Raw genomic sequence first — 27,980 nt, 5'->3', positions numbered from 1 at the left:
AGAACCAACCCCAGGCCACTGTGCTGCCCCCCATAGCCCTGTCCACCTGAGACTGCACGTGGGAGGACCCTGCATGTGGTTGACACAAGGGCCGGGAGCAGCCCTGTCTCCTGAGCTGTGGGCTGGGGGGGAAGGAAAGCCGAGGTGGCAGCCGTGTGTGCTGCCAGCAGGATGCTGCTCTGCTCCCCACAAGGCTGAAGGGTCAGAAAGCATCTTCCTGCAACAGGTATCGGGCACGTCTGTAGTGTAAGCAGGGCTTCGTGACGCACACACAGATCAGGGGGTACCAACAACTGAAACAGGGACTTTGGAGGCAGCCCGGTGTCCGACACGAAGGACAGGACCCCTAACTCAGCTGTCATTTGCGCCCTCCTTCCCTACCTCTACCTGTCCTGGCCTGGGACAGGGCTGTCTCCTTGCTAACCTAAAAGATGGGGAAGTCACTGCTCCATTGCTCTGATTTTTTCTGTCTTTGGTGCTACGATTCAAAAGAAAGAAATGAACACAAATGTCAGCAAAACACCCAACAAAACAACAACCAAGCAAGCAAGCAATAAGATATGCCAACACTTCCTGAAGAGGTTAAAAAACAACCCAAAAACAAACAAACAAACAACCTCCCTTCTCCCCCCCTCCCCTCCCTCCTCCCTCCCGACCTCCCCTTCCCAAACAATAAGTACATATCTGAGGTATTTCATCTGCTCAAAAAACCTGACTGGGGCCTGAAGGATGGAAAGGACGTCACCAGGGCAGGGGGGATGGTGCTGGGGTTTGGTCTGTGGGATGGGGAATGTATGAGGCAGAGCGAGGCCACCCGGGCAGCAGCTCGTGGGCAGCCTCTGCTTGCTTTAAGTGGGCTGGAAGGGAAGAGGGTGAGGAAGGGTTCGATTCTGTTTCCTCTGCTTCCCCGTAAGAGAGAATCCCGGCTGATGGAGATTGGTTTTCTGTCTGCTTTCAGCCTGAAGGGGGATGTGGAGAGCACCCTCCGAGGAGAAGCCGGCTGCAGGAAGCCCAGATCGAGCTGTTTGTGTGGAGGGGAGCAAAGGATCAGAGGCAAACAAAGGTGAGGCTGGGGGGAATGGCAGCAGGATGAGTTTCCCAAGGAGACCCAGGCGAGGTTAAGGGCATTTAAAAACCGGCTGAGAGCCTGAAAAAGGCAACAACAGGAGGGAAGGGGGCAGCAGCAGCCAGCGGGATGAAGCAGCTGATGGAGAGGGATTTCTGTCTATGGGTCAAGCGCGGCGGTGAGAAGGTCCTTCCCGGGTAGCCAAGAGCTCAGAGAGGGGGAAGGAGGTTCATTGCATCTCTGGGGCTCCACGAGCAAGGACTGTGCGGCCCAAGGGGGGGGGGACAGATGAGCACTGGACCGTGATAGAGCATGAGGAAGAGAAGCAAGGAAGCTCTCCTGGCAGAGGCCATGGGAGGGGAGGGGTGAGGCAGCCTGCCGGCTGTTCCGATTGTCAACACACTGAGCCGTGCTGTGGCTCGAGGAGAGCCCCGTTTCCCTGCCCCGATGGCGGCTCTTTCCACCTGCCTTGGTGACGTCTCAGCCATCTCCTCCGCCCCCCGATCCCTGATTGAAAAACGCCAGGTGTGCCCCCCCCCATCCACAAGAGGAACACAGCAAACCCCGCGAGGAGGAGGAAGAAAACAGAAGTGAAAGGGAGGGAGAAAAGGGGAGAACAAAGAAAAAGGCTGGGCAAACGGGCGATGAAGAAAAAACTCGCTGGCATGGAAAGGTTTCAGCATCATCATCATCATCATCATCTTGCCGTTGGCCAACCACGAAGCAGGTTCCTTGAGATGAGGTAATCTGTGCGACTCCATCCCGGCTCGCTCCCCGCCACGAGCAGAGAGGAAGAGCTGCCGGAGGCCAGTGTGAGACAGCGAGCTCGGCCGTCCATCAGAGAGACCAGCTAGTGGAGGGCTCTGCGCTGGGGGTTCCCCGCGATGAGGTAGGGCTGGGGGAGCAGTGGGAGCTGCTGCTGCTGCTGCAGGAGCTCTGTGAGCCTGCGAGGAGGTGGACGACTGGCTTCTGGGCAAAGAGCACGCCTGTAGGGCACAGGAAGGGAAGAGTCAGAGGGGGTGAAGGGGGGGATGTAGCAAAGGGTGGCTGCATCCTCATAGAAAGAAGCCAGTGGGTTTGGAGGCAGATCAGGGTGTCGGTGATGATGTGGAAATAAAAGCACTGAATACAAAGTCCTTCCCTCTAAGTTGGACTTACAGAATCAGAGACTCGTAGAATCACAGCATGGCTTGGGTTGCAAAGGCCCACAGTGCTCATCCAGCTCCAACCCCCTGCTGTGTGCAGGGTCACCAACCAGCAGCCCAGGCTGCCCAGAGCCACATCCAGCCTGGCCTTGAATGCCTGCAGGGATGGGGCATCCACAGCCTCCTTGGGCAGCCTGTTGCAGTGCGTCACCAGCCTCTGGGTGAGAAACTTCCTCCTCCTATCTAACTTCTCACCAGATCCTCACTTTTCTGCCATAGCAAAAGGCCACTTGTGAGCTGTCAGCAAAATGCTGCTCGGGGACTGCTCCAGAGCAGACAGATCACAGCCCACCCTCCTCACATCCCAATCCCAGCCCGGCTGCCCACCCCCCCATAAGGAGCAGTCCCTTCTCACCAGCATAAATTGTGCCGTTAATCTCCACCGACATGTTAATGCTCCCAATGCCATTAGGGGACAAATTCAGTGCCGCCGCCGCCGCCGCCGAGTCGGGTTTGTCTTCTTTCAAGAACAGAAACACAGAGTTAAGAGAGTAAGAAGGCAGCCGTCCCATGTCCAGAGCCGACCCAAGGTACACACAGCCCTCCTGCTGCCCCTCTGATGAGGCAACCCCCATGTGATGCCTTACAAAGGTGTCAAGGCGTTGATGTGTGGCTGTGCATGGGTTGGGATCCCGCTGCTGTCTGCAAATCTCTCGGGCCGAATTCACAGCCCCGACACAGAAAGAGCCGTCTGTGCATATGCTTAAGATGGCCACATTTGCAGCCACGTTTCCAGCTCTTGTTCAGGGCCCCCTTCACCACGGTGGGGATTCTCAGGTAGCTGCAGAGCCGTACGGTGCGCAGGGCTCAGCCTGCAGCAGCTCCAGCGGCCACTGGAGGGAGAAGGGCTTCCCAAAGCACCAAGCACCCAAAAGGAGTCTTCCTGGCTGCCCCTAAGAGCTGTGAAATGTGTTTTTCTACAGCCCCCTCTGCATCGAGAGCCCTTTCTAAGCCCATGTGGGAAGAAGCAATATGTAGTAGGGGGCCGGTTTGCTCTGCTCTTAAAAGAGAGATGAACATCATGCTCTCTTGGATGCTTCTGAAGTCTCCAACTAAACCACCCTGGAACTGTGAGGCTGGAGCTGCTTCTCTCTGCTCCAAAAGAGCCAGTCAAAGAGCTTTACAGAGCACAGAAAATGAGGGTGTGAAAGACCCGCAAGCAGCCACCTAACAAAGGTGGTAACCCTACCAATGGATCCTGCTTAGGGCTCAGCCCACAGCCTCTGTTTGTAGAGGCCCAAACTGTTCCTAGCATCCAGATTTAGGAAGCTCGGGGTGAAATGAAAGTGTCTCCATCAAGCAATGCTAGCAAAGGCCTCCAGAACCGCTTCCCTTCCTGTCCTGTGCATTGCCTGACTTGCCTGGCCTTGTGTTTTCATCTCACTGTGCAATTAATAGGGGAACCCAAACCTTTAATTTGAATGGATCAAAAGCTTCAGAGGAAACAGCTGTTGGAACTGAAATCTTCTGAGGCTTTGCTGCCCAGTGAAGTGCAGCCCCCAGGACAGGTAAGGCAGTCAGGGCATTTAATGAGCTTTTGAAGCCACTCTATAACAGTATTGATTCTGACAATGTGACCTTTATGGGGTGACTCCCCTTTCACAAAGCATTTCAGGAGCGCATTTCCCAGGCCATGAATGCTGCTTATATCTGACCTCCTAACCCAGCCTTGCCATGAGTTCTGTGCCTGCAGGCTGTGAGTGGAGCTACAGCAGATGTTGCCAGAAATCACCTGACTTGCTAAAAGCTCGTAGGGCCCCCTGCAGATACACAAGGGCTTCGTGGCTTCCTCATCACACCTACCAATGGGGTTCCTAAAAGCCAGGCAGCTCTCCCCCCCAGCTGCCACCTGCACCGAAAAAGCTGTCACCCCTGGGATCAATGAAAAGGCTTCCTGACGAGGAAATTCATTCCCTTGTGCTGGCACGAGGCTCAGATGAGGGTAGGGCTGGGGAAAGCACACGGCTGAGCATCCGGCACAGGGCACGGCTTCCCAACTAGGAGTCATCTCACCCTTGGCCAGAGTGAACCACGCTGTGCTCTGAAGTACACAAGGCACTAAAGGCAGACATGCAGTTTCAGCTGGCCCACGTGCTTCCCAGGAATGAAGAAACAGACTTCAAGCACACAGCAGAGCGCTGCTGAGGACAGCTCGGCCAGCGCCAGCTGAACCTGGCAGCTCCTCACGGCTCACGGCGCACCCAGAGGCGCATCTTACCCTTGCCATTGATTTTGATCTTCATGGGGATCTGCCGTGCCATGCTGAAGAGGTTGCGCTGCAGAGCCTGCTGGACCAGCCGCTGCTCCTCCTCCGTCATCCGTGACACCTTCTTCTCTGGTGGCTCCCCAGCCTCCAGCCTCTCCCGCAGCTGCTCCAAGGTGGCTGTTCTTGCTGCCACCGTGGCCTGCTGGCTAGCCAAGGTCACTGGCACAGCAATACGATTTGGCATCGACACGGTTAAGGGCACACCGTCACCTAGGAAAGGAAAGAGTCACTTAGATCCTAAACCAAGTACTCATCTGCAAGCTCAGCTTGAAAAGGACCTCAAAGATCATCTAGTTTCAACCCCCTTCCGTGGGCAGGGAAGAGCAGGCTGCCCAGTTTTGCTGCTGCCCCTCTCACCCAGCTGACCTTTTCTGACAGCTGCTGCTGGAGACACCCGAGGATTGCTGGTCCCGCTGCCCGGCGCGACGCCGATGATGGGGAAGCGGATCTTTGGGGGAGACAGGAGGGAAGGAGGCCCCGAGGCTGTGGGTGAGTAGCTGAACAACGAGGAGCTGTAGCTGGGCCGTCTGCCTTCCCGCCTGTTGCCATCGATGGCGGCCTGAAGCTCAGCAGGAGAACTGAGGGATTTCTTCTCGCATTCGTAGGCATAGAGGTACTTCATATACCTGGGAAAGCACAGGGAAAGTCAAGCAGGTTTCTCACCAGACCCTGCTCCAACCTCTCTGCTGTCAGACCCTCAGACTTACTGGGTTCGAAGCGTGAACGCGGCACTGGTGATGGAGGTGGGCAGATTAAGGCCTTTGGTGATCTCCCTCCAGATCTTCTTATTGATGATTTCCACCAACCCTCCCTTCTCGGTCACCAGTTTGTAAAGCATGTAGAGATCCAGGATCTGCTTCGCCATGATGGGGATCCTGTTGATGGGAGTTCCTGCAGGGAAGAAAACAAGGAGCAGGAGAGAAAATGAGGCCGAGAAGCCGGGCAGGTCAGCTATCGATCTTCTCTCTAATAGGAAATTCAGGCAACTCTATTTGTAGCTTGACTCGAGGCCTCTCTATGGGCGAGTAAATGAGCCAGAGAAGTGTAGCTACACGGCATGTCCTTTTCATGAAAAACCCCTTCCTGTGGGCAAAAGCAATTAACAGACAAATAACAACCCGCAGCTAAGGGCAGCTTCTAAAATGGAAGAGGGGAAGCAGGGACCATTCAATCCTAGCGGCGAGGGAGCAGCCCAGAGGAATCATTTGTTCTGAGCTCCCAGGGCTATCTCAGATCAAATCTGTATGGCTGGTGCTCAGGAAGGGGCTGAGCCTGCAGGCAGCTCGAGCTGCTCCTGCACTGGGATTCTGCCCCTTCACCCCCACTATGTGCTGTGGGGCAGAGCAATAGGAAAGGGGACGTGACACCCAGCATGCATGTCCCCATCCTCCCTTACAAGCTGCAGGTTGTGCTCCCTCTCCCTGCACCAGCTCTGGGATGTGTGACCCATGGCAGCCAACACAGCCCAGCTGTGGGAGCCCTACTTGTTGCATGGCAGCGATATGGGCAGCGCTGTGGAGCAGCGTGCTCACATACACCCACCGAGTCCCCATCAACGTGACCCTCCCCAGCTGCACCCAAAGGGTCCGTGGAGGTCACAGCAATGAGATTTAGGCAAGGAGAGGAAGAGGGAGAAACGCTGATGTAGCAATCCTCTTCCTCTGCGTAGGAAATACTGTCCTGGATCAAAGAGCAGCCCACCCGAGGTCAGCATCCTGCTGCCACAACGGTCAGCAGCAGCCCTTATGGCAGCGCCGTAATGGACAATTATGGGATGCCCAACCCACAGGGGAGGCTTTTGCCACCGCTCATCAGCCAACAGTCGGATAATGCCCCGGAGCAGAGTGGTTTATGGCCCTTATAAATGGGTTTTATTCGGTTTAGTGAGAAGGAGCTCAGCCAAGCTCTGCAGATGTCCTCATTAGACACGTAAGTGTAATTTCTGTTCTTTTTGAAGCCCATTACACGTCGGCTCACGGCACCGATTCCCACAGGTTAACGAGATGCTGGATTAAAGGCAAACTTCTTCAGCTTTAAAGGGCAGCCCTCAATCTCACTCAGGCACCAGCTCTGCAAGACAACATAAAGAGCGAGCCGGCCAGGCTGGCCTGCAAGCTGCCTTACTTCACATCTCTCGCATCCTCTTTTATTTGCCTTCTGTCTAAACAATCCCCTCCCTGTGCACGAAACTAACGTCCATAAACCGCATCAGATCCTCTTCCTGCATTTCAAATCCCCTCTCCCTGGGGGAAGGAGGCCGTTTCCCACTTGTTTAGATGCAGTCTGGCTCCATCCAGCTTGGCCAAAACGTCAGGCTGAGCGAACGCAATCCTTGCTTGGCTTTGCTTTTCCCCTCCGCCTCCATTTTGTCTCCCTCCGTGTGTTAAAGGGAAGATTACGAGTCTGGTAGCAGTGTCATTTCAGACACGTAGAAGGCTGGAAGCGATCATGTTACCAGCCTGAAGTTATCACTCATCAGCTGAGCCGCAGGAACCGGTCACACCCAGCCCACCCCAAAGGCAAGAGCAGGGAAATGTTTATTTTGAAGGGCTCCAGGAGGAGCTGGGAGTAGTTCTGCCCACCTCCACAGCCCCCTCCATCAGCACTTCAGTGTATCTGCCCCGGCGAGATATGACTGGGGGCACAAGGCTCAGCATTGCTGGGGGCTGAGACCATTCCCCTCAGCAATCCCATGCTGCTTAGAGCCACCCAATCCAACATAAGAAATGGAGATAGCTGCTCCAGAAGGGACTTTCATCCTTCTCTCCTTGGACAGCGAGCAGATGGGGAGTGAAAGAGAAGGGTCAGCCTGAAGGCTCCTCAGGCAAGCAGGCTGCTAACACAGAAGCACAATGAAATATCTCCTTCTAAACATAACATACTTATCCTAAACACAGCCTTACTCTTTTCTGGACCTCCTCCCCCTTCCGACACCTGGAAATACACAAGTTAATGCATCCAAACTCTCCTGTGATATGGACGTTATACCAGTGGGAAATAAAGGCTTACACGTATTTGCACAGCTTGCTCAACACCAGGGCTGGAGCAGCAAGCAGAGGTGACCCCTGGGCCTCATGTTACCACCCCTACAGCACCCTCCCTTCCTGAGGTTGGCGTCTTAATAGGACCCACAGGGTGAAGAAGTGCCCTGGGGTTTAATCAGTGGCTTTGTAAGCTAAGCTGGTACCTACACGCTTAGTTTGGTTGCTCTAGTTTTCCTCCTTCTCAAGGATTTAACAGCAGGGACAGAACTTCCACCTTTCCCTGTTACACATGGAGATACAGCCGCCTTCCTCCTGTGCTTTCCTCCAGGATGAAGCCACTTTGAGAAACACCCTCCGGCTCGGGACGAGCAAGCAAAGCACTATTTGCATCTTAAGACCTCACAGATTAACTGTACCCCTCACCAACTTGGTACGTTCCATAGGATCTGAGTGCAAAAGCTGCCTGCAGAGCCCCCTCCCCTCCCGCAGCCCCCTCCGAGGAAGAGCGAGGCGATAAAGTCTTTATTGGAAACCCCCGGTGCTCTAACAGGAAAGGCTGAAAAACAAGTATCATGGGATGAGGGGATGCTGAAGGCGAGCGGATCCTTTCACAGGCGGCTGCGAGGCTTGTCAGGGGCCATGATGGATTACTGTCATCTGGCAGCATCGGGATTAATGATCGGGAGGTCAGAGGGGAGAATTCCAAAGGGAAAGGTCAGCAGCCGGGGGCACAGCGTAAGACTTGTTGCCTTTTGATGGCAAACTCATTTTACTGTACTTTCCAGCTCCCCTCCATCCTGCTGGCTCACAGCAATGCTGTGCACACCGTGGTGCAGAGCCAGCAGCTCAGCTCGACAGGAGGCTGAGGACAACGACCAGCTCTTCTGCTCACGGTTCTCCCGGCAAACAACTTGCCTTCCTTTAAGCACAACCCACCCACACGAGCATGGGACACCCCTGGAAGGAATCAACTGGAGGGAGCTGGGAGAAAGACAGAGTGCTGCCACTGGAAAAGGGCTGATAGGCAGCTGATGTGCATGGAAGACCTCAAGAAGAGAAGCTCCAGGACAGGTGTACCTGCTCCGCTGGGCTTAGAGCTGCTGGAGGCGAGACAGCCCCGGGGTAAGAGGCTGCTGCCTCCAGACAAGTGCTCTGCTAACAAAATGGTCTATGGAGAGGGCAAAATGCCCAACCACCACACTGGGAGGAAAAGGAGGAATCATCCCATAGGGGCTGGGTTTTCTGAAAGGAAAGACAGCTGTAACTACCATTTGGATTTCTGCAGTAAAGATTTTCCCTGGAGGAAGCCTGACTGTAGCTATAAACATCTCTGTCCTTCAAGGGAAATAAGCAGTCCCTCCTGCCAAGCTGTTTCACCCCTTTCAAAAGCTGCCTCTGTTTCAGGCAGACATAACAGAAGCCTACAGGGTGTGTATAGATAGGCTTGAACATCCCCCATGTCTCCCATGCTCGACAGGCTGAAGGGGAACCTGATTTTCACCTTCCAGGAGCTCTTTAGGAGGAGACAGAAGACGTTAAGCCCTGGATCATCTCCAAGTGACTATTTTGACATCTTTGTGCAGAGAATAACTGAGGAAAAGGTGCTGAGCAGTCAGTGTGTGTGGGCTCTGCTCTGCTGACAGCTACAGCCCAGCACTGGGCTTGGCCTTCCCTTTTATCTAGAAGGACCTCCATGCCACACTGAAGCATTCCTCACCTACCCAAGCTGGCTTTTCCCTGCTCTTCATCCTCTTCTAGACAGCCTTCAGATTCATACCAAATTCTGAACAGGCAGGTGATGTTCAAAGGAAACTTGTCACCTGAGCCGGGTTGAACTGGATGATCTCAGAGATCTTTCCCAACCTTGCTGGTTCTACCATGCTAACAGGCTCACAGAAGGTAAGTCCCCTCTCCTCCACTGAGGAGCCATGTCCACCTACAGGGAGTTCCCCGCCATCAAGCAGCCTAAGCCATGACTTGTCCTGCACACAGGAGACAAAGAGCAGTTAATTATACCCAGCCTGAAGCAGAACTTCTTCAATCACCTCCTGCTTTGTTTTCTCCTATCCAATGCACTTTGTAACGTGTCCATTTTTAGGTAAAGGACAAAGGAGGCAAGACTCAAATATTTATACAGCAGAGCAACATCTGAAGTGTATTTTCGAGCAAAGAAATGAACAGGCACAGAGAATAGGCATGTTTAAGCAATAACCCATATAGGTAAGGAAAGAGCTGCTGCTTCCAACTTCCTGTCTCCCAAAGCAATTTACAGTAACCAAATCCTGAACCAAACCTGGCTGCTTCCATGCGAAGCTGCCTCTTCAGCCACCCACCCCCCTGTTCCCTTGCCTCAAAGTTGTATTTGTTGCTTTGAGCCCATCCTAACGGTTAACCCAGAGTGAAAATGAAAAGGAAAGCCATACACAGAAGGGAAATGAGCTCTCCCTGCCCGTGCCACGCCGATCTAATCTCTCTCCCCCCCCTTCATGGCATTTCCACAGCGGGCATTCGCACCTCCCAGTGGGAATGTCACCACCTGATCTGCAAGCCTGCAGACCATTAGACACTGCTATCAAAGCGGGAGCCAGGATAGAGGGTAATTAATCATGTTCTATTTGACAGGAGGCCCACTTCTTATCTGCACCCCTCGAAACACCATCAGTTTCTGCTTCCCTCCTCAATAAGTGAGGCTGACAGCAGCCCCTTATCAGATTTCAGCTGCTGAACTGGAGGCAGCTTAACTGGCATCCCATGCCCCCACCATTCTATTCGCCAAGGCTCCGGCCACATTAACCTTCCCCACTTCTCCAGCCCAAAACTGTGATCCCACAGAGATTTGTGCTCCTGTGCTGAGCGCGGCTGCTACTGGCACAGCTGGCTCCAATCTAGCTGCTATCACAGATTTCTTCCCCAGATGTTGCACAGCTATGGTGGTGGCTTTGAACCAAGCAGATAAACTTATCCAGGTAGAGAGGAGTTACAATGGGGGGTAGAGTGGGGAGAGCTGGGGAAGACAGAACTGGGTCAGCCAGTCAAAAACTGGAGCATCTTCAGACCGAGCAGACCCACCTTCCATCCAGCTGGGTATCTACAGGCTCATCTTTTCTGTGCTGAAACGCCTCTGCTGGTCAACTGCTCGAGTTCATCAATCACTGGAGAAACGGGCTGTCAGATTTAGGGGGGAGGCCAGGAACACCCAGAATAAAGTACCCGCGTATAGACGAGCTCTGGGAGTATGGGATTAGAGACACAAAGGTGCAGTCTTTGAGATGCCGGAGAAACGTGTTACAGTTTGACATCTCAATCTTCAGGGGAAGGAGGAACACTTATGGCTCCGTCCTTCGGTTCTGTACAGCCAGGGATTTGGAGATCCCCAAAGGGCCGCTGCAATGCAGCGGGATGGCATCAGGTTAACAAGCTGCAGAAAGAGTCATGCCAACCAACAACAGCCTATCACTTCAAATAGAATCAGTGTCTTAGCACATAAAACACAGAAGAGGAGAGATGAGAAGCTTCTTATGATAAGCTTTTTACAAATCCTAACTTATCCCAAATTTTCCTCAGGTAAACTGCCCCAAAACAGCTTATAGATCTCACAGGTCAAGAGCTCAGGGCCCAGTTACAGCCAGGCAAGGATCATCCGCATGGATCCAACGTGAAGGATATGGATCCCTCAGGTTGGATATTAGGAAACATTCCTTCTCCAAAAGGGAGCTCAGGCACTGTGGAATGGGCCGCCCTGGGAGGTGCTGGAGTCACCATCCCTGGAGCTGCTCAAGAAACATTTAGATGTTGTACCGAGCTTTAGTGAGGAAATCCTGATGGTGGGTGAATGCTTGGACTGGATGATCTTGGAGGCTTGTTCCAACCTTAGTGATTCTATGGAGAACTTTAATCACCTGGCATCCCGAGGCTGGTGAGCCAGGAATTCCCTATAGAGCTCTTCTGTTCTGATCCCCAGTTCCCCCCTAAAACTCAAGGAAGAAAAGGTCCTTTAGATGATGTACAGAACAGATTTAGCCACGCACATATATCGAAGAAGGATCCAGCCCGGTTGATTTGGAGCATTCAGAACAGAGCAGTGCTGAAGAACGGCTCAGGCAGGAGCTGTCGCAGCTGGGTTTGGTGCAGTGCATCGAGTGAGAATTTTCCACTGCAGAACATCAGCTGCTATTTAGGGAAGCATTCTGCTGTGGCTCAGCATGAAAGCAGGTAGCGTGAAGAAAGGAGGCTGAGAATTTATGTCTATTGACGTCTCGTTTACGGAACTACATCGCTTAATTCGGATTCCAAAATATCTCCAGAGGATGAAAAGAAGCAGCCTGCAAAATTGAATCAGTGGAGCAATTCCCTGGGCAAACATTTCATAAACTCCACTTGGCCTAGAGATAAAAGAATCCATCAGTAAATGCTTTTGTCAATAGCCTGGATTTGTCGTATTTCCACATCTAAGATGTGCAAGGCAGCATACAACAGCAGGAAAACATTAAAACCACGCGGCTGGATTCACAAAGCCCCTTCTATGTATATCCACAACAGAATGGTCAAACCATCCGGGAAAAGCAAGGTCATGCAGGAACCTTGAACAAAATTGGTTGGAGCTGCACAATCGGAGCCGTTTTACGAGGTCCTCACAAAGGCAGTGCTTCAAAATGAACAATAAGGGAGCCTTTCCCTAACGCACCAGGGCACGCAGTGAGGTCCCTTCCCCAAACCTTTTCTCAAGTGGAGTTACTCGCATGAGCAGCACTGATTGATGGTCCCGGGGATGAAGTCCTACTGCTCTGCTTCCCTCCTGATCAGCTATAGGTGAGTGCTGCGAGAGTCACGCCACCGGCAGCCCTTCAATACCTGGGGACAGAACGCAGCCTGCTACGTATCACAGCATCGACGTCTATGTTTTTCTGCTCCTCATCTTACCTTTTATCACAGAGAAGAGCGAAAAATTAGCTCTGGGGTATATTCATGGGTAAGAAAAACATGAAAGTACTTTTCTACCTTTCACTCCAGTCAGACCTGAGCACACCAGCCCATCAGGGTTACCCAACCCTCCACAGCACAAAGCACAGCCATTCCTTTTGGAGGGCTCTGCTATGGAAAAATATGTTTGATGTGCCCAAAGCTGGTTTTGCATTGGAAACACTCAGATTCACGACGCGTTTCATATCACGTGCATTTCAATAGCAACATTATTTCCAGCAACCTTAAGCAGAGAAGGCTGGGGAACACAAGGTTACCTTGAATTACTGTAAGGGATGGTGTGTACTCACGTTCCAGAGTCAGAACTTGACAACCCTCTTTACCAGTTCATTTCAGATTCATTTACGACACAGAAATGTTGTAAAGCAATCAGCCATGGAGGAGGGAAGCCACCGCTGAAGTTGCTTATCCACACCTGAGGACAGCTGGCCTTCAGCATGAGGCTGCAGAAGAGCTGAGGAAGGGGAATGTGGAGGCACTGATGCAGCCCCTCATCCCACCGAGCTGCACCTCCTCACCCCCACTGCCCCTGCAGTCCCAGGCAGGGTGAGGCCCATGCACCTTGGCACACAACAGCAACAAAGGAAGAGTTACAGCTCCCCTCCCATCTCCCTCTTCCATCATTATTGCCGCCGAAGGGCCATTTTATCACTTGCAGCTGTGGTCATTCAGCGACAACCTGCTGTGCTCAGAGGCAGATGAGACCTGCACATTTGATCTGCATTAAGCCTGTTTCATGGCTTCGCTTTTTCACCTAACATTCCAAACGGCAGCGCCAACAACCAAACCTTTTCATCCCTCCAGCTACTTGGGAGCTCCTGAAATCTGCCATTTATCTTCCAGTTCAGCACCAGCTAGCGATCCGACCGCCCTTTTCCATCAGCCCCAAACAAGGGGCACTGCTCTGGGGGATGGCAGAACCCCTAACTTTACACCAGCAGCGTTTATTAGCAGAGCTGCTTTCAGACACGAGGTGCAAATAAAGCAGCTCTTCACACATACAAGCTAAGAAACACAGCACTTTGCTCTCGGCTGCAATGAGGCCTCAGCATTACCCACTTTGGAGGGCTCTCACAACAAGGCAGCCGTTCAGCCTGGTTTGTTTTAGGATGCTTGCTTGGCATGTAAAGGGAGGGCAAGAGAAATTAAAGTCTGAATGGCACCTTGGGATAACTTTGCTGTAGAAGGCTCCAGATTTCTGAATGCAGCAGAAAACAGGCTCACTCCCTGCAATATGTCCAGACCCCTTGGCAGCTCACTGGGTCTCTCCCACGCGGCTGGTACGGCTCTTATATCTCATATCCAGCTCTCTCACTGGAGAGAAAACAAGGGAGCTTCCAGAAAACAAATACACTTAGAAATGCCCAGATGATTAAAAGCTCGACTCCTCCAGCAGCCAGCTGGTGACAGGCTCAGCCCGTGCACTGGGAAGGTGTCAATTATGAATAATTCAAAGGTAATAGGAAGGAGATACTAAAGTATTAAGCAGATTTCTCTCTGGGCATCTGGTGGTTTCTATTGCCGCCAGTCATACCCTTCAGATTGTCTTGTATGTCAGTCATCCCAGCCCTTACATTACTACCTGAGCTCAGGTTAACATTTGCAAGCGAACTAATTAAGCCTGGTTATGGCTGTGCAGCCGGAACCATCACCAAAACTCATCTCCAAGTTTTCAATGACTTGGAAGTAAAACCTCCACAAGCTTTTTGGAACAAGGAAATTCAGGAAGGTCAGCTGTCAGCTCTTGCCGTGCCAGGAGAGGAGGATGTGGGTATGAAGAGCACTCGCCTGGATTTCCCCTTGGGATGGCCCTTCTGCTTGGGTTCTAGCCATCCACAGAAGGGGATGCAACCAAAGATGCAGGCTTCAAAAGACCAACTGGAAGGAAGACTCCAGTGCAGTGTCAGATAATGGTTTTGCCTGCTCTTCACATTTAGCTCCCAAACTCAGAATCTTTTTGGAAACAATAAAATAGACCCCATTACACAATTAAGTGCTTTGTGTCAAGAGAAATCTTGGTTGGACGAGTTTGACTGGCTCAGCACGTTTGGAGAGGTGAAGGAAACAGCGCCATAAAGGATTGACCAGAAATTCAGACACAGGCGATGGATGTTTCCCTGTGTGCCCTTTGTTTTATACCATACCTTTACGTGCTTATATTAAGAACACTTTGTAACGAGGGAACCGAACTTTGATATCTAGAGGGTAGGAAGACTTAAGATAGCTTGGCTGAGCTGTTTCACACATGTATTGCCATCCCTGGAACTGGGAGAGATGCAAGGTGCTGACACCATCAAAAGGAATGTGAGAACTTCTTTGAACAGTTCGCTGCACTCAGTTACACAGGTTTACTACATGGGAAACTGACACGTTGTGAATCTAAAGGCAAACTTGGCTTTATCTTCTTTTTTTCCCTTCCCAGGCCTCAGATTGTGAACTCTATATGGTGTGTGAATGCCTTCACGCTCAGCTTCCGCACACTGAAGGGGAACATGAGATGTGTGACAGTGCCACCTGATTCTGTGCCACCCCTTATTCTGAAGGGGAGATCAGAGGATTCTCAGTGCTACTCAGTCCTTGTCAAATCAGGCTTTTTATACCTTTGGTTTTACGTAGCATTGATGGAAGAGAAACAGCATCTCTGAAATGGCAAATGAATTCTTTCCTACCGAGCTCATGATCTTCCAAAGTAAATATCTCAAGGTCCTGGCCTTCCGTCTGCAGGTTGAGGGGCTGGATTTGCCCTCTCAAATGCAGGAGGCAAGAATTCAAACTGCAGCAGTAATCCCTGCTTTACCGTATCGAGTTCATACGAAAGCTCACTCACCCCTCTTCTGCATGAAGATGAAGAGGTCATCCAGGAACTCTTTCCGTTCGGGGTCGCTATCCAGTTCATAAAGCTGTTGGGGGGGAAATAAACATGGAGGCACAATCCACAAGGAGACAGATAAAGCAACCACATCAGTGGTTCTGGGGGAACGAAAGGCAACCACAGGCAAGGAAGGATAGAGCTCTCCTGGAACTAGTAACGCCTGGCAGGAAAAGCTCCTCTGAAATAAGCCAGAAAGCCTCAGTGTGAATAATCACTTTGGCACCACTTTGCTGCAGAAATAATATTACCAAAGCCTTCAAGACTCCAAGTGCTTCCATCAGCTCCTTAGGAAGCTTATTCCACATGAGAGGCACTGCCTGCTGGCATTATCAGCCAGTTTTTCAGAAGGGGTAGGTACAAGCACCATCTCATGCACAGAAAATCTACTGTTCTCTTATGTGGCCACTGAGGCCACAAGGTGACAAGCTGGAAGGGCCGTGGTCAGTGACCACACAAGATAGAGGACAACACTGCAGAAAAAAGCAGGATTTAATTCCTTCTTTGCACTTTTTTTTGCTGGTTGTAGCTACTTTTGTGGAGCTGATCAACAGAAGAGCAAAGATTCACTGGGGAAAAATGTATTTCAGTTTCTCTGTAAGTGCTGCCAGCTACTCAGTACTCATCTAGCCCCAAAAAGGGGCTTCCGTGGGTTCATCTCCCATGCAGCACTGTGCTGAGCTGTGGGAAGAAAACACACTGCTGTATTTGCAGAGCAATTAGCTGCACCCTTTCAGAAAGCCAGCTCAGTTCAAAATGAATTCCTCGAGCCGATGTGACACATTGCTGCCACATTCAGATCTATGACCACAGCGCTAATCAGGCTCAAGAAACAAAATACTCTTCCCCCAACCAGAGAAAGCACTGACTGAGATTTTAAGGGTTAGAAGCGCAGTCATAAAGGCTGAACTCAAACTACATTCCAGTGACCAGAGGCAAACTAGCTCAGCTCTGCAGGCTGTCTGAGCAAAAGGGAGGGCTTGGGAACCACTCTCTGCCACAGGTCAGGGAAGGAATACCCCCCCACACACACCCCATCCCTTCCTCCCTCCCCCAGATCCCCACGATCAGACTGACCTTGGCAAAGTCTCGTGAAATTTCTCTTCCTCGGCATCCATCACCTTCATCATTCCAGGTCACATTGCCGTTCTGGGGGGAGAGAAAGGAATGAAAGGTTGAAAGAGCAGCTCGGGCAAAGCTTTGTGAACTATTCCAGAGAGCCTTCAAATGTGCATTTATGGGCACGAGTGTATGCAAAGGCAGGTAGAGGCTGAGATGTGGAAAGCGGCAGGTGCTTTGCCATAACGAGGCTGAGCAAACACCAAGCAGAGGCGCTGCTTTGGCTCTCCATGTCCATCAGTGCACACCCTAAAAGCCTCCGATGAAAGCCACAGGTGTAATCCAGCTATCCCTGCTCACACAGGGCTCTCCTGCCTTTCTGTCAGCCAGGTGTCACAGAACTGCTCTCTGTCATGCTCGGAGCTTCTGGCCTCCTCTTGCTTGCCTACAAAGCAAAAAGCTGAGCACGCCAGAGAGAAGGAGGGAAATAACACAGTGGGAACACTTCTTCCCCTCCCATACCTTACTTCTATAAGACACCGAATCCAGACTTTTCACACAGAAATGGTGATCTAGCTTTGCTGGGTTAAGCTTCATTCTTCTTAGGCATTACAAGGATTACTCTAGTTAGGCTTGTTTTGCTTGGTAATTCATCATCACCCTGAAACCAAAGCCAGGGCAGGAGACCAGCACAGGAAGGTTCAGGCAGGACTGAGAATGTAAGAAGGATCCTGAAAGCTGTACAAGCAGCTTTAAACAATAAACTTCACATAGTATGTGCACCAAAGCCCCCCGAGGGAAGAGCGTGGCCAATTCTACCCAGCAAAGTGGCTTAGCCTGTCCTCTGGCCTGATACGTGCACAGATCCTGAAGTGGAAGAAGCCAGAGGTTCCAGCACAAAAATGCAGGTAAATGGCCCAATACCTGAAATCTTGGGAGCCATCTGGTTGTGACACATACATTGAATTAGAAAGATGAATAGCTCTTGTCAAGGCCAGGCAAAGCCACATCTCCCCCTTCAAAAAACACTGCAGTGAGCTGCCCTAATGCCTGCTGATTTAGTTTGAGCCAGTAATTCCTGCTGGAAAGTCAATTATCCAGCGAGTCCCATCAACTGAAAGATATTTAATGGGGGATTATTGCCACTTCTGTTATGTCAGCTGTTTATTACAGCAGATCAATTCCCAGCCCTCTCTAGGAAGAGATCTGAGGACTGGTTTTGTTCACGGGAGGATTCATCTGGGTGTCCTTTGCTAGCAAAGATTAAAAACACCAGGTTTTTTTTGCTAATTATGGTGACATCCAGCTGCTCCTAAAACCCCACTGCCTTAATACAGACCAGCAAACCCAGAGTAAGAGAAGAGGTGAGCCAGCTTCAGCAGGCAGCAGTCACTGGGCATCCCCAGCTTTACGGGATCTAAGACAAAATGGTTTTAGAGGGCTGAGCTGCTCTCTTCTCAAGCACGTAACCTGGGCACACATTCACAGGGCAAACCCACTTGTAGTGCTAAAGACTAAAGGAGTGCTCCAAGAAGCCAAACTCTTGTTTGCATTGGGCCTTCAACTCATGCTGAGAGCTTATTCCGCTACATTTAGGATGGGGACAGAGATAGGAAAAGGGAGCTTAAAGGAGACAATTCCCTGCCACCGGCGGGTTTGAACTTGGTGGAATTTCACAACCATCTATGGGACTTCAGGAGCTATTTTGCTTGTTTGCTTGGAAGAACAGGTTATTAGAATAAGCCGTGGGGTTAAGTGCTGATACACAAAATACCCCATACTTTCTGCATCCACACTGTGAGGGGCTTGAGAGCACAGACTAATGCTCATCACGAGCTAACTAGTGAAAGGAGCTTAAAGCTAGCCAAAGCCATCCGTGTTTTGCCATATGCCCCGAAAATTGGTCGAGATGGATATCACCTGGCATGACACGGAGTGAAGCGAGGTGAGACACGGCAGACAGCATTAGCATTTCCTCTTGTGACAGCTGGGACGGTCTGAAGGCAGGTTGCTGCCCCACGTTAAGCCATCAGGAGAGATAAGGAGAGAGCTTCTAACTCAGCCTGGCATCAATCAGCATGGAAACAACCCGGCTGCCACAATCAAAGATCCCAAATATCAGCAGGGGTTGCACAGAGACTCGAGCACAACCATGCATGTCAACCCCTCCAGAGCCATGGGAAGGTACAAGAGGTGCTCCATTTGTAACATAAAACACGTTTTGCAACAGAGCCCTGAGGAAGCTTTGATATCACGCTTCCCCTCCATTCCACCTAGGAAAACAAAGTTGCCCTTCAGCGAGCAGCTCTTCTCTGTAGGAGCAGCAGGAACACGAGAAATCAATATATCCTCACAAGTCATTAAAAGACCTTTGTATAAGTCAGGCGATAGTAGCAGGAAGGAAAAAAACACTGCTCAGAGAGGCAGGTCGTTCTCTGGGGAGAGCCCTGCCTCTCCCTGCACTGCTTTGCATCGAGGGAATGTGCTGATGTTGGACAAACAGCCGTTTCCATTGCAGCTGTGTCATGGCAGGCAGGATCCATCCCGAGTTTCTTGCAGGAAAAGGCAGCAGGAACAGCCGTGGTGCCCTGAGTTTGCTGTCCTCACTGAGCACCCTGTGCCCAGAGCCGGTTCGAGGCCACGCAGAGCTCCCCAAAAGGCTGCAGCTCTGCCTTCAGAAGCAATTATATCTGCAGCTATTTTAGGATTACTCCCCAACCACCTGGAATATCTTATTAGAGGGAAGCTCAGATGTCCGGAGCAATTTTGGTTTCCAATCCCACATTCAAAAGCCAGGGTTTAACCCCTTCCTCCAAAGCAAGAGCTACCGAGTTGGATGAAATGAGAGCAACAAACACTCTCCCACTTTGCCCAATGCATTCTTTCCAGGACAAAACCCTTGAGAGCCAGCAGCCTGAGCTCCTGTCTGCTTCTCAAATGGCCCACCAAACACCATGCTCAATAAAAATGGAATATCAAGGCTTGCAACAGCTCATCTAGCCTACCGAGGTTAATTAAACCAGAGAGAACCTGCTGGAAGGAAGGAAAAAACCTCCTGCAACGTAATCCAAAGTCCTTCTGCACCTCCCTTGCTGCAGACCTGAGGTCCCAACGCTGCTCTCAGGCCAGAGATCTGCTGAAATATCCACATAGGGACCAGGCCAAACGTGGTGGGGGAAAAATGAGAGCCCCTCCCCTACCCCCTGGGTTAACTGAAAGCACTGAGTCGATGAAAAGGTACAGGGGCAGCAATTTCAGGATTATCAGGGAATCCACTGAAATTCCTTTTGTGGGCAGAGTTAAGCCTTAGGAAGTGAAACAGATGCTGTTATAAAGAAAACTGTTGTACTACAAAACGCTGATAAGATCAGGACCACTGCCCTGAGCTGCAAGTTCTCAAGCATGGAGAACCGAGGCGTAATTACTGTGGACATGGGCTGCCTGGTAAAGCCCGGCTGCAATTGGAACAAGCCCTTCCCACCGCTAATAACAGAGCTCAATTCAGTATCTACAGCTTCAGAGATTGCTTTAGAAACTATTTTAGTGATTCCAGGAACGGCAGGGAGGATGGGGAAACACGGAAAGACAAAGAAAGAATGGAGTGAAGTGAACAAATCAGGCCTTTTTCTTCAAGTTCCTTTTGCGCTCTCGAAACCCAGCGCTGATAGCACCAACACAATTCCTTGCAAAGCAGGAATTCACTTCCTCATCCGAAAGGAAAAGTCAGGTTCTTTGTGAACGATTCCTATTCACAAACACCGGGAGGAATTAACTGAAACCTAAGGGACAAGAAGAGCTGCTCAGTGTGACTGACGTGGCCGAGGGAAGAGAGATTCTCACTGCCACCAGAGATTCTCAGGTTTGCCTTGAAGTGAGAAAACACAAGTACAGGAGTACAGCACACTTGAACTCATTCCACCTACTGGCTTCAGTGCTAGCTTGGAGATCTATAAATTGGCTCTGAAGGAGACAAGCTGCAACTATTCCTAAAGATAAATTTAGCGCCTGAACGGATCCTAAAATGAGCCATATTGTCCCCAGGATAGAAATGAGCTCCTTACTCTGCTGCCAGATATAGCACAGCTGCTGCTGTGCATCGCAGCCTTGAATGCCACAGAACTGTCCTGTGTGGTGAACATTTGGGGTAATGCCCTGATGCTGCTCATCGGCTGCTGCCAGGAATGGAGAAGGCACTGGATGCCCTTTCCCACTTACCTGCCCATTTAAGCAAGACTGCACCTCTTTCAAGTCTCTCCCCTTGAATCAAGCTTGGTTGGTACGATCAGCAATTGACTCCTGGATTTCTACATAGAGAAGAAACATCCCCGCACACAACCCAGCTCCTGAGCTCAGCTCCCCACAAAAGCAGCCCCCAAAGCCCCACGTCTCAGCACCTTTAGCCTGGGGTCAGGACAAGCCCAGGAGCTGTTTCTCAACAGCACTTCAAACAGATACACGAGACTCCTTTCCAAGGCTGGCTATAGAAGATGTATTCCCCCTTGATTTATGCCCACAGCTCCATTTCCATTCTGAGTACAGACAACGAGCGTACAGGAACCTCTCGTTTTGTGTGACAGCACTGCAAGTCACCTAAATCTTCAGTCACTGGCTGAAAACCTGGCTCCTGCAGCCATCATCACAAATGGCTCCTTGGTTCTGCTCTCCCTTATGTTATTTGGTGTGACAGGTATTCCCTCCTTTAACCATTGTCTTACTGTACTCCAGCTGCACTGTAAGCTGCAACAGCAGCCGCTACCACAGGGATGCAGACTTCCTCAGAACAAACCTATACTGCATATGGCAGGAGAAATAGCAATTCTCAGTTTAAAAACCCCAATCCGTTCTTACAGAAGATGGTTTTTAACAACCAAGAAACCAAACATCTCATAGAATCCTAGAATGAAATGTTTGGTTTCTTGGTTGTTAACATTTAACGCTGTCTGCTATTGAAGCGGACTCCATCCATTCCACCATAGAAAAGCACAGCGACCCACATCCACGAATATCCCAGATCACCAAGAGGCAAGACGTGCACTGTCTGAGATTCAACTTGTCTGCTCCTGGACCTTCACCCCCTCTGGATTAATGAGTATCTCCTGAGCAAGACCTCGATACGCACAACACTTGAGGCGCATAGTTAAGGTTATGGAATCTCAGCCACTCGTTCATTCCTAGAGCCTAGAGCAAAAAGCCAAGTAATTATTTTAAGCTGACTTATCTTAATAAACACCGTGACCTCTGTAAAACTTTAGGTCAGGATTTTCAGGAGTGACCGGTGAGTTCTGAAACCCCAACACGAGCCAACCCTACAAAGAAACTCACTGCTCAGAAAACCAGCCACTTGCTCTGCAGCTACTTACCTTGCTGCACTTAAGGAGGCGTGAAATAGCAGCTGATGCCTCAAAACCTCGGCTTTGTTTTTACGTCCAGCAAAGGAATGCAGGTACTAATGTGCATGCTGTAATAGCAGCCTTGCAAAATTACCCGTGCCAGTGCTGGACGCCAGCCCCAGGTGGAAAGGAGCTGGAGCAAGCAGCATAGAGGCAGAGGCCGTGGTCCTGCCTTGCTCTCCCGGGTAACCAGAGCCACTGTCAAGCAATGCGAGAGCCTGCGGGATGAGGACCCCCACCCCACCATCTGCTACAAGCAACATTTGCACCCGCGGAATTAAAAGCTCATTTTTCTTCACGGACAGACAACATCCCCAGCACCCTTTGGAGGAGGGTTGGAGCTGGATCTGTGCAAACTTGGAGCAGGATAAGGAGGGAGCTGAGCACACCCCCCTGCTCGGCTTTCCGGACTGCAACTCCCCGACAAGCAGCTCCACTCCCTCGTTGTTTTGTGCTGATGGGATTCCCACCGCCCCTGTGTCATAAGCTGAGCCAGCTCTTTTGTCTGCAGGCTTGTTCTACAATTATTTACTTGGCTGTCCGGGAGTGAATAGAGCCTGACTTCAGCCCTCTGCTGCTTTCCACACCATCCAGGCAGTCTCAGCCTGATGCTTTCAAGATACGCTCTTCTCCAACACATAACTTTTAGGAGAACGATTCACACTTAGAAGAAGCAGCAGAAGCAACTTTCACTTCTCTGCAAGCAACAGCCATTAAGCAGACCACAAAGGCTCCCAGGGCAGGTCCAGCTGGGTGCAGCACACCCTGACTGGCCATTAGCCTCCAGCCTCAGCACAAAACAATTCGGGAATCATTTGGAAAATCAAGTGGGGGAGCTCAGGTATTCCTGCGCGTGGGTTTTTCTGCCCAACTCAACCATTTTAGTCAAAGACAGAAGAAAAAACCCACTGTCTTTAACGTTTACATCTCAAATGCAAAACAAACAAACAAACCCTGAAGCAAGGCACAATTTAATGGACTATCTGCAGACAGGATCACATTTTGTCCCCCCTCCCCTCCCCAGCAGCCCCCCTCCCCGCTCATCCCTCCCCCCTCTCTGATCCCATATACTGCAGTTAAATTTTTACTCCATGGTATGCAGACTCCGCTGGTGAATGCAAACAAGTTGATCTGCAATATTTACCCTACTCAAGGTGAATATACTTCACCAGCATCATTAATGCTGCCAGCCTCGATGCAGTCCTCTGAGCGTGCCTGCAGTGCCTCAATAACATCAGTCAGGTCTGAGAACACTTGCCTTGCTGGCCTCAGCAGAAGGATGTGCTGTTAAGTTTTGCTTCCTTTGCGTGCCTTGGCTTTCACACAAAGCGGTCTGAAATCATAGCCATGCAAGCTGCAATCCACTACCAAAACACTGGTTACTTGAATGCTACAGAACTGGGCCAAAGCGGCTGCCCCAGGATCAGCTCAGAGTGCATCAGTTGTATACAGGCTGCTCGGACAATATTGTTTTGCTGTTCCGCATCTGCTAAGGGCAGATGTAGCGTGCATAGAGTCATTTGTCTTCCTGAACAGAGCAGGCAAGCTAGGAGCCAAGCCCATCCTCTACGATTCACAGGACCCTCACAAGACAGGCAAACAGTACAACAAAGCACAATGACATTACTTGTTGGCACCCACCACGCCAGCAGTAAAAACAGCCACAAACCAATTCCAAGTTTATCTTTCAGACTGATCCCCTAAAACCAAAGTCCTGCCTACCCTCCTCCGCCAAGAGCTCAGAAAGAGGAAGCTTTTGTCAGCCATTACAATCCTGCAGATTCTGAAGCAGTTTCTGCAGCAACTGACCACCCTCATTTCCCTACAACAACGCAAACAAACTCCTCTTTCAGAGCAGCTCTTCAAGAAAACGTGGCAGCAGCTGGATGCCTGCTGCACCCTGTGAGCCAGGACAGCTCAGCCAGCACTGCCTTGCAGGCACCAGTGCCCTTCAACTGCCACACACATCCACGTTGTTAGAGCAAACCAACAGAGGTTGGTGAGAGCAGCTAGGCAGGAACCCACAGGCTGAAGAAAGCGGAGTGGGGAGAAGCAGCAAAGCTCAGGGAGGGTTTTAGCAGCCTCTTCTCAAAGCCCTGCCCACAGCACTGTAAAACAGATCTTGTGTGTGTGTGTGATCAGCAGCAAGCTTCCAAACGTTTACAGCCACCAACAAGCAGCTTCAGCCTCTATACTTCACCTCATTTCTGAGAGGGGAACAGAAGAAAAACAGATCCCTTTTTGTCCATGCAAGGTTTCTTAGCTCAGATTTGAAGCAAAAACCCAGCTCTGTGCACACTCAGCCCAACATATGGAGGAAGGAGAATTAAGACCCATTTATTTTATTTAAATCATGCAAGTCCTGTGGCTCCATTTCAAATACAGGCTGTAAATATCTCTGGAAGTCTGAGCTCTGTAAAAACACACCACCCAAACACTGTATTAACTGACATACCTTTTTTCCTAACAAAGAAAAGAATTATTGATCTCTTTCTTGCTACCCATAACACAACACTAGCCAGAAATCCAGCTGAAGTCACCACAGTCGGATCTTACACAAAGGGGTGATACGAAGAGCAGGTGAAATAGCTTGAGGGAAGAGATCAGCGGGTAAATATCTGCACCAGAATAAACAGAGCACCAACCCCATCCTGAATGGCACAGCAGCAGTGATACAGAAGATAAAGGAGAGAAAAATCACAATCCTCCCTCCACCTGTCCACACAGGTTCTTATAGATTCGGGCTGATCTATTATTAGCTATCCGTGTCTGTAAAGCCAGCTGAGCACTTGAGATCTCTCTTTATGAGACAAAACCCAGAAGATAGCACCAGAGAAGTCCACACATGCTCAGTTCTTGCCTCTTTTCTAAGGCTATTTCCAAACAGCCATCACTTGTAACAGGCCACCGGGCTACAGAAACGCCCAGTCTGACTGCACACAGCCACTCTTATTCAGAAGGAAACAAAGTTAGCACCGACCTGTTTGAGCTGCTCATCCAATCTCCAGTTCTGGCGTCCAGACGGGGAGCCGGCATATGGCTGCTTACTAGTGTCCTTACCCTGTTCTTCCTTGCCCTGCTGTCCCCTCTGGTGCCCTGAGGCAGGAAGAGGATTCGAGGTAGAGGCCACTCTTTGGTTGTGGTGGGCAACTTTGGGAGCGTGAAAATATTTCAGAGCAGAGCAGGATTCTTTTCCAGTCACATCAGCACCGTCCTCAAGATCTCCTCCTTCCAACCCCGCTTCCTCTTCTTCCTCATCTTCCTCCTCTTCCTCATCCTCTTCTTCCTCTTCTGGCTCTGAATTCATGCTGCTCTGATCGAAAGCCCGCGTGGCCCCGGCTGCGGGTGGGCCTCTGGCCAAGGGACCGACAGCAGAGCCGCCTGCTGCCCTGCCAGATGTGGCCGCCAGCACGGCCTGCTGCACGGCCAGCTGCTGCGTGTAGAGCAGCTGGGCTTCTCTCATCTGCCTCTGCTGTCTCTCCCTGGAATCCATCTGCAGAGGAGCCTGCTGCTTCTGCTGCTGCTTCTGCAGCTGCTCGACCACAGCTTCCAGCTTCATCCCGCAGTTTGCATGGCTGGGAAAAGAGGGGGGTGGCTTTGGCTTTATCAGGATGGGTTCAAGCCCCGACCTTGGGAGATTGGCAGAATCTGAAAGATAGACAAATATTTGTCCGTATGAATATAAAATGCTTTCATCTTTTCCCCAGGAAGAGGATAAATAGAGTGCAAAGCCAATACTCTTTCCTGTGCAGGAGACCGTGAAACAATCAGCTTCATGTTTAACAGCCTCAGGCTCCAACTTGCATTCAATTTTCAGACTGTTTAATTGTATTTTCAAGCTGAACACATTTGCTATAACCTCACTTTCGTATACCCCAAAGACAGCATCTGAAAATGCCTCGTCCCCATCCTGGGAGCTCATTTACTGTCAGAATCCTTCCGTGCTAAAGCTATTGCTTTTGAAATAGTGGGTTTAACCGTAGGGCTTGCTTCTCCTGAAAACACTACCTTAAAAGGAGATAGCCGGGGTGATAATCTTGACCATATTTCTATTAAGAAATGTGCAAGCCCATTGCATACCACTCATCTCTCAATGCCTTTATTTCACTACTTTACTACGTTCTCAACGCTTCTAATGTCTTTAATGTGATTTTTTGCCGCTGCTTTTCCTAAGGAGAGCGAGAAAAGAGTGAAGGAGAGATCACTGCAGCCTGAAACACAGCAAAGCACAGAGCAGCTCCTGCCCCCAGTTACACAGCTGCCAATGCCCCCTGAGCCCTGCCAATGGTTGCCCTTTGATTTCCCCAGCCAAAGGACCCCCAAAGCACTCACAGATCCCTGCTGTGAGGCAGCACTCAGGCTGCTCTTGGGCAAACACCACCAAAACACAGCACAGGGAGCAGCACAGCTCTGCTCTACAGCTCCCAACAAGATGACTACGCCTTTATCACCCAACACTGGGAGCAGCCCGTGCCTGCAGGACCTGCTGACAAAGACGGTCTTGCTTAGCTTCTGCTTTTTTTAATGTAAGAAGATGCTCAAGCCGATCTCCCTCGCTGCCCTTCAAGGTTCATGGGTATCAAAATACAGCCCGGGTGGGAGAAACAAAGGCAGGCAAACCACAAACAAGCCAGGCAGCCTCCTGGCCACCTCCCCCCCTCCGCACTGTTTACAACCAGCACCGTGTCAGACCAACCCAAACCAAGCACCTGAAAAAGTGACAGCTCTGCTAACATCCATTTCCAAAACGGGTGTACTTCTTCCTAAAACCAATACCCCAGCAGATGCCTATTTAGAAGGGGGAGCTTCCAGCCTCCCTTAACTTCAAGGCTTCTCCCAGGTGCTGCGAGTGATCTCCTTGTGCAAAGGGCTTCGTTGCTAAACTCTTTCTTCCCTGTGCTACCCAGCAGCTTGTCACCAGCATGAAAAACCTCCCTGACGTGCCTTTTTTTGATCTCACTCCCAATACGACAGCTTGCGAGTGCAACAACAGAGAGTGGATTAGCAGTCAGCAGCAACAACGCATTACCTGGCAGCTGAATGCAACCTCAGGTTTCTCAGGCACAATGCAGCACCTGGCCCAACCCCACGCTCCTTTCCAGCAAAGCCACCAGGCGCATGTTGCAAGAGGAACCATAAAGGGGGGGGGGGGTGCAGCCCGAGTGCCTCATGGTAACGAGTGAGCCGATCCTGGGCGAGCAAACAGAGCTCGGGTGCAGCACGCCCTGGTATGCGGCCGCCCTGAGCGTCCCCGACCTGTGACAGGTTGGAGCAAGATTTATGCAGAAATGAAGGCTCGGAACCCTGCACCAAGCTCGGGAGTTGGAGGCTGGATGGGGAAACACGCCCCAAGCAAGCAGCTAAGTTACAGGGGAAAGCAGACGGCTTTAAGCCGAGAGGGAGACGCGGATCTGGAACCATATAATGGGGAGGAAGCCGGGGAGGGCTGCGGCGTGGCAGCACCGCGAGCTTTCACGCCCCATTTGCGGCTATTTACCGACTTCCCGGCCCTTCGCCGGCCGAGGTGGGGGTGTCTGACTTTCAGGCCCCGACACGCCGCCCTTTGTAGGGGGGAAGGGGGGGGGGGGGGGGAATCGGAGCTCTTTAATTACATCCCCTCATCGGAGCGGACCTGCCCGCAGGCCGTCCCAGCCAACCTCTACCAACAAAGCTGGGGCGGCGACAGCGAGCCCCGGGCACTTCATAGCCCGGATCCGAACCTCTCAAAGCACCCGCTGGGCCGGGACGGAGCGGCCCCACAGCCCTTATCATCCCCACAGCCCTTCCCATCCCCACAGCCCTTCCCGGCCCCACAGCCCTTCCCATCCCAACGGCCGCTGCCCTCCACCTTCGTACCCCCTTTACCGGCCTCAGAACGGCCCTAACCGCCCTCCTCCCGCCTCAGGATCTCCTAGAGAGGCTCCGGGCCTGTTACCTGCGGCGGGCCCCGGGCTCGGTGACTGCCGGCCCGCTTCGCGTCGGCCGCCTCGGCTCTGCCCGCGGTACAACGTAGCGCAGCGCAGCCGCTGCCCGCCCCGGGCCGCCCCGCCTCAGCCCGGCCGGAAACGGCGCGCGGGGGGGGGCGGTGCCCAGTAACGGAAGCGTTCGCCTCACTTCCGGGTACAGGCCCCGGCAATAGAAAGGAAGGGCGCAACCGGAAG

At 51.3% G+C, this 27,980-nt stretch overlaps 1 protein-coding gene across 2 annotated transcripts; it reads right to left on the bottom strand.

Annotated features, from left to right (window-relative positions):
• Window positions 1-668: 668 nt before the first annotated feature.
• On the bottom strand, window positions 669-27,956 carry ARID3B (AT-rich interaction domain 3B). Of its 2 annotated transcripts, none has more exons than XM_072345885.1 (9): window positions 27,755-27,956; window positions 24,800-25,467; window positions 16,448-16,519; window positions 15,329-15,401; window positions 5,245-5,428; window positions 4,904-5,163; window positions 4,490-4,747; window positions 2,627-2,731; window positions 669-2,052 (listed from the first exon to the last, which is right to left on the bottom strand). In XM_072345885.1, exons 2-9 carry the CDS (start codon window positions 25,376-25,378, stop codon window positions 1,904-1,906), a joined length of 1,680 nt encoding a protein of 559 aa, XP_072201986.1. In that variant the 5' UTR covers window positions 25,379-25,467; window positions 27,755-27,956; the 3' UTR covers window positions 669-1,903. The 2 variants fall into 2 exon arrangements, with proteins under 2 accessions (XP_072201986.1, XP_072201988.1); XM_072345887.1 differs by having other exon boundaries at window positions 2,627-2,728.
• Between the last annotated feature and the right edge of the window lie 24 nt (window positions 27,957-27,980).

Source organism: Excalfactoria chinensis, chromosome 10 (genome assembly GCF_039878825.1).
Source record: "Excalfactoria chinensis isolate bCotChi1 chromosome 10, bCotChi1.hap2, whole genome shotgun sequence".
Taxonomy (NCBI): domain Eukaryota; kingdom Metazoa; phylum Chordata; class Aves; order Galliformes; family Phasianidae; genus Excalfactoria; species Excalfactoria chinensis.
The sequence above is the reverse complement of the archived record's forward strand: the minus strand, read 5'-3'. Positions and strand labels throughout refer to the sequence as shown.